The 10849-nt window shown below is 45.7% G+C and overlaps 1 protein-coding gene across 1 annotated transcript; it reads right to left on the reverse strand.

Annotated features, from left to right (window-relative positions):
- Positions 1-7778: 7778 nt before the first annotated feature.
- LOC109742820 (protein FAR1-RELATED SEQUENCE 5-like) lies at positions 7779-10633 on the reverse strand. The gene is made up of 6 exons (XM_020301917.1): positions 10613-10633; positions 10390-10512; positions 10248-10313; positions 10068-10160; positions 9599-9984; positions 7779-9432 (listed from the first exon to the last, which is right to left on the reverse strand). The coding sequence occupies exons 1-6, from the start codon at positions 10631-10633 to the stop codon at positions 7779-7781; spliced, it is 2343 nt and encodes a 780-aa protein (XP_020157506.1).
- Between the last annotated feature and the right edge of the window lie 216 nt (positions 10634-10849).

Raw genomic sequence — 10849 nt, forward strand, 5'->3', positions numbered from 1 at the left:
GCCCAATGCAACCCACCCTCCAGCTCCAGGTTCTACGCAATTCCTGCAATTTGCTTACCACCATATTAACCAATCAATCAATCAATCAATCAAATTCACGCGTACGGAGTTGGACGGATCGTGCAGCAATTTGCGAATGCTTCCTGCGTTGCAAGATTCTTGTGATCGAATCAACAAGTGTCTCTCTTACCCAGAGCACACAGGGAAGATCAAATCAGAGGCAAACCAAGTTGGTCTTAAAATGCAAGTTAATATAACTGTATACGTCTTTTTGTCTCTATCAACGGATGCGTCTTCTCGTCTACAATCTCATGATAGATTACCAAGCTTCGTTCGTGCCTACCTTTTTCTCGGGTACGCATATTTTGCAGTTTCCTGCCTACATTTCCTCTCGTATATTCTAGACTTTGCGTAGCTTATATAGCGCTTTAGTTTCTCGTCATGGTGGTAGGGTTCGCACCGACGAAAGCTACCCAATTTCCCTCTCATAAAACTCGTAAGACTTTGAAGATTTCAAGTTATTAGTCTCCCCTTTTTGTTTTACACTCCTTCTTCGATACAACCCCCTGACACATCAACAGTCCAGATTAGAAGATACCCTTTCGTGAGGATAAGTGAGGAGGGGTAGGATGGGAAATTTAGGTGGGCGCGGCGTAGCGAGGTGCGTGGCCGTACGGCCCGCTGTACGCCCGTATGTGGGCGGTGTACGCCGCGTGAGGAGGAGGGCGGGCCCACACGTACTTAAGCCTAATCACGCGCTAAACCCTAATTAATTCGGCACGGATTAGGCGAAGCCATTAACGCCGGCGTCAATCCGCGGGCGGCGTCGATTCACACGCCACCGTCTGACCGCCTGCCGCGCGCCTGCGCACGCCACCGCTTGACCGCCCGCGCACGCCGCCCCCTCGCCTACCAGGCATTAATCGCCGGCGCCGATTCTCACGCCGCCGCCTGACCTTCTGCGCCCTTGACCGTTCAGTGCACGCTGCCCGCTCGGCTGCCCCGGCATTGATCGCCGGCACCCACCCACCCACCACTTCGCCCTATAAAAAGCGCCTCGCCCCGCCGTCGCTCGCACACCGCCCTCGCCTCCCCTCTCCTTCTCCCCCTGTCGCCGGCGTCGCCCTCTTGCGCCCTTCCTCTCCCTCTCGCGCCCTTCCTCTCCCTCTCGCCGGCGATGGCGCACCCCAAATTGACGCTCGAGGAGGCGGAGGAGCTCGCCCACTTCGTCATCCCCGCCACGCCCGACGTGCGCCTGCCGGCGAGGTGGCGCCTGAGCGTCGACGGCGTACCTGTGGAGCCGGTGCCCGAGGTCGGCATCCACCTCCTCGCCCGCGCCGTCGGCCTGTACCGGGCTCGCCTGTCGCCGGAGGAGCTCGCCGACCCCCAGTACGCCCCCAACAACCCCGGCTGGGCGGACCGCCTCGCGGCCGACCACCTGCGTCGCCTCCACGCCTACGCCGGCCCGCGCCCGCCCACGAAGCACAAGCGCGCGCGGCGGCATCAGCTCTGGGATGGGCGCACCTTCGAGGAGGTGGTCGCGCCGTACCGCGCGCAGGCGGTCACCGACGCCGTGCCCGCTCCGCCGGGGTACGGCTTTGAGCTGTACCGCCGCGGCCAGGCGCGCTCCACCCGTGCCCGCGTCGACTTCGGCGCCATGCACCCGCCCGCGCCCCGCGCTGGCCCAGGCGGTGACCGCGGCGATATCCGCCTCGCCCCTCCGCCCGAGCCGCAGCAGCAGCCAGAGCCGGCATTGGTGGCGGAGTACAGGCGGCTTGCGGCGGAGGCCGGCGACCCGGACGACAAGCCGGGCTACCTGACGGCGCTCGGGGAGTCGGAGAACATGCCGCGGCCGCCGCTGCTCGTCCAGGAGTACATTCAGCTCGCCCCGGTCGCCGTCCACCCGGAGGACCCGGAGGACTTTCCCGGGTATCACGCCGCGCTCGAGGACTCGATGGCTGCGCCGGCCGTGCCCGTGGTGCCCCTCGACGACAGCGACGACGACGGCGGGCTCTATGACGAGGCAGACTTCGGCGGCGTCGAGGACGAGTACTTTAGGGTTACTTTCAAAATGTCGTTTAGTAATGTTTAATTATTTTCGTAATGTTGTTTAGTTAAGTTTAATTTCTAGTACTATGTAAAATATTTATGAAAACTATAATGAAATATCGAGTGTTTGAATGGATGGTTTTAAAATATTGTTGAAGAATCGAGTGTTTGAATCGATACTGTTATTTTAGTTTTAAAAAGAGTTCTATTGTCAAAAAATAAAAAATCAGAAAAGAATTAAACTTTAATTGGAAAATAAACTATGAAAATTAGAAAAGTAAATAAAAAACAAAACAATAAAAAAATTACATAATACTAGCAAAACAAATTAGAAGAATTTTTTTAAAAAAAAGAACGCCGGCCCGGAGCCGAGCGAGGCTTAGTAAGTCGATCCCAATCAAGCCGATCGGCGAAAGGGACCGCTTTTCGGCCCCGCAAGGCCCACGGGCCCAACCAGGCGGCGTAGAGAAAGTAGGCGGTCTATTTATTTTTCTTAGGATCACGGCGGTGTAGGGTGGGGCGCGCTATTTAAGCTGGTGCGGGCGAGCTCCGGCAGGCGAGGTGGGACTAAAGTTAGAGCTCGCCTGTCGCGGCGCTGCGCGTGGACCGTCAAGGTGCGCCGAATTCTGTGGGCCGTTGTAAGGCGCGCGTGCGAGCGGCCTCTCGCGGCGCTGCGCGTGGACCGCCGAGGTGGGCCGATTTCAGTAGGCCTAGTGGGTCGCTGGAAGGCGCGCGTGCGAGCGGTCGAGGGCGCAGGGGCGGGCGGGGGGTGGGGCGGTACGATGGATTGTTTTGTTTAGTCCCACCTCGTCCGCCGAGGACGCCCAGACCGGCTTAAATAGGCGGATTCATGCACCCTGACAGATAAGATAGTTAATAATAATGTGATTTGACTTTGCACTGCCCGGACAGCTCTGCCCCAGCTGCCCATACAGTGTTACACTGTCTAGACAGCTGCGGGAGTGCTGCTAGTGCATTATAAACTCACATCATATCATTACTATCTATCTTACTTTTGATATTTTTGATAGTTTAGCACTTTACGCAAGTTTGTTTTATTAATACCTAAATTTTTGTAATATTTTTGTTCGGTCAGCGTTTTAGGTGTTTCGACCGAAAAAATTATAGAAAATTTATAAAGTGGCAAGAAGCCACGAAACTTGTCATGCATCCTAGTCATGATGGTACAACATTATGAAAAAAAATTGGGTTCATTTGAAGGATGTCGAAAAAAAACTCGTTTTCGGACAGGGCCTTTGCTCCTACCCGAACGGTCTACGGAGAACGAGGTCAATTTTTTGACATCTTTAGAATGGCCTGAAATTTTGCATGTGAGTTAGTATGCCCACTCCCACACGGAATCCAAAAATTGATCGTATTTCGATACCAAGAGCACGTTGCGTCACGTCCGGTCAGCGTTTTAGGTGTTTCGACCGAAAAAATTATAGAAAATTCATAAAGTGGCAAGAAGCCACGAAACTTGTCATGCATCCTAGTCATGATGGTACAACACTATGGAAAAAATTTGGGTTCATTTGAAGGATGTCGAAAAAAATCTCGTTTTCGGACAGGGCCTTTGCTCCTACCCGAACGGTCTACGAAGAACGAGGTCAATTTTTTGACATCTTCAGAATGGCCTGAAATTTTGCATGTGAGTTAGTATGCCCACTCCCACACGGAATCCAAAAATTGATCGTATTTCGATACGAAGAGCATGTTGCGTCACGTCCGGTCAGCGTTTTAGGTGTTTCGACCGAAAAAATTATAGAAAATTCATAAAGTGGCAAAAGCCACGAAACTTGTCATGCATCCTAGTCATGATGGTACAACACTATGGAAAAAATTTGGGTTCATTTGAAGGATGTCTAAAAAAACTCGTTTTCGGACAGGGCCTTTGCTCCTACCCGAACGGTCTACGGAGAACGAGGTCAATTTTTTGACATCTTCAGAATGGCCTGAAAATGTAATGTTCATTATTTACTTTATAAGTAAGAATAATGAGTTGTTTATTATAATTTATACGTAAAGATAATGAGATATTTCTCATAATTTTTTATGATTTTTTCGTTAATGCCTAACATTTTTCAGTTTATTAAAAATTATAATGAGTTATTTGCTACATTAAAAACACTACTTAATATAAAATTTATTTAGTCAACAATGATAATTTATTAAGTAGTTATAATAAAAACAGTACTTAATATATAATTTATTAAGTAGTTATATTAAAAACACTACTTAATATAAACTTTACTATTGCTATTTGTGTCAACAATGATAATGATTTGTTTTATATAATTTTGGATCCCACGCAAGATTTCAACAAATTCGGGCACCAAACGCACGTTGTGTCACGCCCAGGTCATGCAAATAACCCTACGCAATTTGAAGGATGTAAAAAAATTCTCCGTCGGGACGTACAAAAAAATCTTTAAGCGCGGATACTCATACCTTACAACACTTATACAGGTCATGCTATATCAGTCCACAATAATTGTGGAGTGACAGAGCAGAACTTGCATAAGCATAGTAAGGTATGGCCACCACGATTAAAGATTTGATATTGTAGATGGATGAAGCTATTTAAACACGATATTAGCCATGAAAACTAGCAATGTGGGACTAAAAATACAACACTGTGGGCGGTTGGCGCCACTAGCGGCGCACACACGGCCGGCCGCCCCATCTTGGCCCGTACGCGCCGTGGGCCGCCCTTGCTTTGGCCCGTGCGCGCCGTGGGTCGCCCCCGCGCGCCTTTATGTCCACTGTAGGCGAAATTTTTATTATTTTTATAAATACAAAAATAATGTGTCCAAAAAGTACTGTATTTGTAAATATTAAAAAACAGAATAAAAAACTCCTGTAGTGTTTACGGTACAAACCAGGCACAATGGCATAGGAGGAAGAAAATCTGATTGGACAGAATAGTGAGTCCGGATATGAAAACAAGTATCCTAAAAAAGAATTCCAGTATGATGACATACACACACCTAATGGCCGAAATGGCAGTGGGCATTATGATTTGGATTCTGAAGGAGGGGGTTCGTTCAAACTCGGTACTGGTCACTTGAGTAGCTATAAAGGTGAGAAGGATGATCCTATAGATGTCCGAGAGCAGTCGGAAAAAAAAGAAGCATCATCTCTAAAAACCCATGAAATAGAAGCAACAAGATGGCAAGTGCAACAAAATGAGCAAGAAGTGTCACAGGCGTGTCAGATGGTAATAGCGAGATAGAAGAGAAGAAGGAGGTGATTCCAGGGAAGCGAAAGCGGAGTGCGTCAAAGTACCAGAAATCTCCTTATGTTAAAAAGACTCCGAGAAAACGTGCGAAACGCTGCGCGAAAGCGAGTAAGTTAAACATGGTATGAATATTTTTTTGATAATTATATATTACAAATTTGTACTATAACTATATTGACTTGTGTTGTAGAACTGTTTAATGAAACAACCCCTCAGTTTGATCATTCTGTGGACGATACGGTGCGTGCCGCTGTGCAGTACGTGAAAGCGTACGAGCACTCACCAAAACACAAGAACCATGAAATATTCAACAATGGTAAAGATGAAGGACTTTCTGCGGCAAGAGTTTGCCAGATACTTAACCATGCATGGTTATCCGGTGATGTATGTACTTTTATTGTCATGCTTATTTCATGTGTTAAGTATATTGCATCCATGTTAAATTTAGTCATCTATTTCAAATAATTGACGCATATGCGACGTACATATCGGATTCAAGTATCGTCAAGGACAGGTATCTTGTACCCACCCATAGGTCTTATTGGTTATTGAACACTCGTCCAAAGTTAGTAAGACGAGGGAAGTCGGTAGACGATCCAGAAGGTTTAACACATGCAAATGAACCTCTCAACAGATGCATGACAGAATATTTTGCAAAACCGAAGGTACCGTTTGTATTGCAGAATTGTATTTTCATTACTATCATATGCGAGCTTAGTAACAATATTTAACTTGTGAAATAGGCTTATTTTGCTTTAAATAAGGATAAAACCATTGGATTACGTGTGTTATGCACACTAGAAAGAAAGAGTTCCAAATTCTTGATTCTTTGAGGGGGGAAAAATATCTCTGAATCTACCAGGAAATTCGTTGAAAATTTTGTAAGTCGTATTCATGTGTGTACAATTAACCATATAATTTGTTTACGGTATGTAGTCAACGCATTTATATTTTTTTGTCAGAGAGCGACTTGCAGGAGATATCCAAGATGCAAATGATAGTGCAATTATGTCGTTCCCGGATGTGTCCGCATGGCCTATAGTCCCGTACGACATGCCTCAACAAGAAGATGGGTGAGTTACATGTTGCACGTGCTTTTGAAATACATTAATTGATTCAGTGCTATCTTACTTAACGTGCTTTGAAAATTACACTTATGATTTTCAAACACAGGAATTCATTTGGGTTGTTTGTCCTTCGCTGTTTTCAATACTGGGACGGAGAAAATTTTATTACTGCTATTTCTCAGGTGGGTACATTTTTAGTATGAAAAATTAGTTCATCATATTATATATAAGTGATGAAATTAAAATTATTTTTATTCCTTTTCAGGAATCTATTGATAGTTCGAGAGAAAGAATGATAGCTGGAATTATTTTGTCCCCAGAAAATAAGCTTACAGAAGTGAAGAACAAAATAATTCGACTTGCGAAGAGGAAACAAAAATAAAAATCTCATACGAGAATTCTACATAGTTGTTTTCAAAACATGATGTGTTCATGAGTGAGGATTGTGTGTGGATGGTCTTATTTTTTTATGTGAGTTCCAAATATATTTCACATGTCCAGATTATGTAGACTGACAAATTTATTTAAAGTATATTTTAATCATTTGATTTTTTAGAATTTAATTTATATTTTGTGTTGAATGAGTGTTCACGCGAAAGTACAATGTTGGGGCTTTAAAATACACAGTTGATATATCATGTTGACGTATCAGAGGCGAGCGTCGCCCGCGCCGCATCACGTGTTCGGCGCGAGATGGCACACGTGGGCCGCGTCATCTGGCCAGCCGGCCCGCGCCGCGCGTCGCTCCATGGTTCGCCTGTGCCGCCCCCGAGGTTGATTCCCCGTCTGCCCGCGTGCGCCCCTCTGCGCCCGAGGGCGGCGTCTGCCTCAGGATCGCCATCTGCGGCGGCAGCAGAATCGTCCTCGTACGTACCGCCCATTTGCGCCCGCTGGCGCCACTCGCCCCCAGGGGCTGTTAACGTTTTTATTTTAAAATAAAGCAACCGGCGGCTGTACAACGCCTCCAATCGCCCAACATGCATGTTTTATATACAAAATCATATATTTCTACGAAAATAATGTATACATCATATATCGTATTAAAAACAATGCCTATAGCGCCAAGAAATATATATTATAACGTAAAATGTGTATGTCGCATATCATATTAAGAACAACGAGTATAGTGCCAACAAATATGACATAAGTAAACACCGATTACAAGTCTCCCGTATCGATGTTCCGAAACAAATATATAAGTACTATTCTTCAACAGAACCAAATAAATTGTCAACTCTATTCAGAAGTTGTTCTTCTTATTCAAACAATCCTTGCTATGATCATCATGCCATGTTCCTGCATAGAAAGATCATAATATACGTCAAAATTTTGTAAAGAATAAACTTAACAAGAAAAGAACGTTAATAAAAAGGTGTGCACATAGTTAGGATTCTGAGGACAATTGTTTTTGAAATGACCTTTTATTCTGCATAAACCACATAGGCGTACAGGAGGTTTCTCATCAAAACCTTTAGGTCTACCTTTTTAGTCACGCCAGGTTCCTTACCACGGCCTTTGTTATTCTGCCCTTTCGGTGCTCCTTTCGTATTGATTTTCTCTGGATCACCAACAAAAACATGATCTTGATCCGGCACAAAAGCATCGTCATGTGCAACCCTATGCTGTCTCACATAATCTTCCTCCTCAACGTCCTTGTTTGCTATCACATCCTCCAGAGCAGCCTTCGGTTTATCAAATAGGAATGGTCTATGACATGCCGCATGATTTGCTTCCGCGGACAAAATAGTCAACTCACTGTACTTAGTTCTCTCCTCAGTACCTGCCCATCCCCATGCGAAGAGATCGCTAGTGCGTTTCACGGGCAGTCCACCTCTAGCATTCTTGGTGAATCTTCGCAGCACTAAGCACTTAGGTAAGTCCTTCACGTTCAACATGGCTAAAACATAAAGGACATGCTTGCATGGAAGACCTTTACGTTTCATACTATCACAACTGCACTTCACTGTTTCTTCTGAATTAGTAGGTGTATAGTCCACTTTGAATCTCAGTTGCCTCTTATTTTTCCATGCCACTATGAATCTCCTACTGACGGCTCCACTGAGTATATCTATGATCTCAAGATCCGTTGCCTTCTTCATTTCTTTCTGCAAGAGGTAAAAGTTCACCGCAGTGAAGTCACGGGCAGCGGCTTTTTCAATGCATTTGAACTCGTCGAGTACTGGTACAGGGAGTGTCTGTGTGGGCATGCAGTCGTCGTGTGACTCGTTCTCACGGAGCCGAACAATGCAGTTCTCATAATGCACAACCATATCAACAATTGTCATGCCAGAGTCAAGATGCATATGAAGGCAAGAGTTCAGACTCTCACTCCTCTGGTTACTCCGTATACCAAGGAAGAACTCACCGGTGAGATATGATGCAACCCAAAGCCTTTTCTTCCTGTACATCCTACGCAACCATGTTTCAGTTTTCTCCGACTCCCATTTAGCTCTAAAAGCTGTCCATCTCGCCTCAAACTCATCATGTGTAGTAGCATAGTAAATAAGAGACCTGAACTCCTTAAGGGACTTGTGGTGGAGGTGTTTCTGCATGTTTTTCTCTATATGCCATGAACAAAGTCGATGCCACACGTCAGTAAGGACCTTCCTGACGACCCTTATCATGGCTGCGTCTCCGTCTGTAATTACAGACCTTGGCTTCTTCTGACAATGAGCTCTCAAGAAGGTCCGCAACACCCAAACATATGTATCCTCCGTCTCATCTGACACAACAGCACAACCGAACACAGTGGTGCAATGATGATTGTTTAGACCAACAAAAAGTATGAATGGCATTCCGTACCTATTCATCTTGTAAGTGTTGTCGAAGACGATTACATCACCAAAGCCAAGGTAATCCCGACGTGACTGAGAATCACACCAGAACATGTTCTTCAGCTTGCCTTCTGCGTCAACAGTGTGCTCAAGGAAAAAGTCTGGATCCCTTGCCTTTCTCGTCATCATGATACCAATCGCAGTGTCCGCATCACCCTTTGCTAGCAACTTCATTTTCTCCCTATAACACATGTTATAAAGCTTCCTCCTCCCGAAACCAGCCCGTGCATATGATCCATACCTACTAACGAAGTTGTCATAAATCCAATGTTTTTTTAGCCCAGCACCTGCCATTGCTAAGATCTCGAGTTTCTGGTCCCTTTATCTGATTATGAGATCGAAGATATATAACTTCATCCGGTCTAGCAAGAGTGTGACTATGATCATCGCTGAAACTGCTGACATACCAAATGGAGCGCTCTCTGTCAAGCTTCACAGTTAGATGGGCCTCGCAATAGCACCGAGTCTCCGCTCTCAGCCTGCGCTTCTTCCCTTCCATGGTACAAAACTTGGCATGTCGTTTCCCAGCCCTTGAACACAGAAACCTCCTCAAGCGCCTACGTGCGTCGATACCCTTTGCATATTTCAAGTTGTCCTTCCTAATGTTGAAGCCACGCTTTTTTGCATAATCGTTATAGAAATCATATGCCTCCTCGTCTGTCCTGAACGTCGTGGACATCACCGTCCAATGCCTGTCTAGTGACTCTTGCTGGTATTCATCGTACCCGGTGTCAAAATTGCACTCATCACCATCGGCATCATCATCGTTTTCGCACGCGGCACCAACCTCTCCCTAGAAAAAAAATACAAACAACCTTATATGTCAGTAAGTAGTTGTATAAGGACTATCATATGTATTCACTTTCCACTACTTACTTTGCTCGAGCTGTCATTATAAGATGCATCAATATCGTTTTCGTCATTGGTATCATCGAGAAAATTCCACTCATAGTACCCTTCCACTTCCATCTGCGCAAATTGTAAATATGATATGTAAGATTTGATGCGTTTTTCATGTTACTTTAAAAAAACTACAATACATAAATCTAAACCTACATGGCTTCCGCTTTCAGCATATGAATCATCTACATCCATATCCTCATTGTCATCATCCCTTCCTATCTGTGCAAAGTCAAACATGTTATTGTCATCGCGGATGCTTGTATTTAATATGGTTGACAACATGCAGACCACTTACATTGCCACTGTAAGACTCATCCAAACTCATATAATTTTCGCCGTCATGTTCGTCTTCATCCAATGACAATGATCCGTCCTCGCTACCGCCATCATCACCGTCATATCCTATTTCAGCCTCAATCTATACACGTTCATATATAATCAAAGATCCATTCAAACACCAGGTAACATCTTCGCAATTAAAATCCGTTTTTAAATCACTATGCCAGCGCCTCGCGTACCTCGTTGGCTTCGTCAGACATGAGAATAGTGTTGGGATTCGTCGGAGACTCGACGGCGAACAGCTACGAGCTGGCGGCGGCGGAGGCGTCTGCCCGACCGAGGCGGTTGTCGGCGTCTAGTCACACACAACGCGAGGGCGAACAGCACGCCGGGCTGACGAGGGGCGGTTGTCGGCGTCCGGTAGCGCACAACGCGTAGGTTTTTTTTTCCGTCGGCCAGGTACTGCCGGAGATGGC

Source organism: Aegilops tauschii, chromosome 1, assembly GCF_002575655.3.
Source record: "Aegilops tauschii subsp. strangulata cultivar AL8/78 chromosome 1, Aet v6.0, whole genome shotgun sequence".
Lineage (NCBI taxonomy): Eukaryota > Viridiplantae > Streptophyta > Magnoliopsida > Poales > Poaceae > Aegilops > Aegilops tauschii.

Coding starts and splice junctions, on each gene's coding strand:
- LOC109742820 (XM_020301917.1), bottom strand. CDS start 10,633: ATGTCTGACGAAGCCAACGAG. Junction 10,314..10,389: donor ATGAGTCTTACAGTGGCAAT/GTAAGTGGTCTG, acceptor GACTTTGCACAG/ATAGGAAGGGATGATGACAA. Junction 10,161..10,247: donor ATGCTGAAAGCGGAAGCCAT/GTAGGTTTAGAT, acceptor CAATTTGCGCAG/ATGGAAGTGGAAGGGTACTA.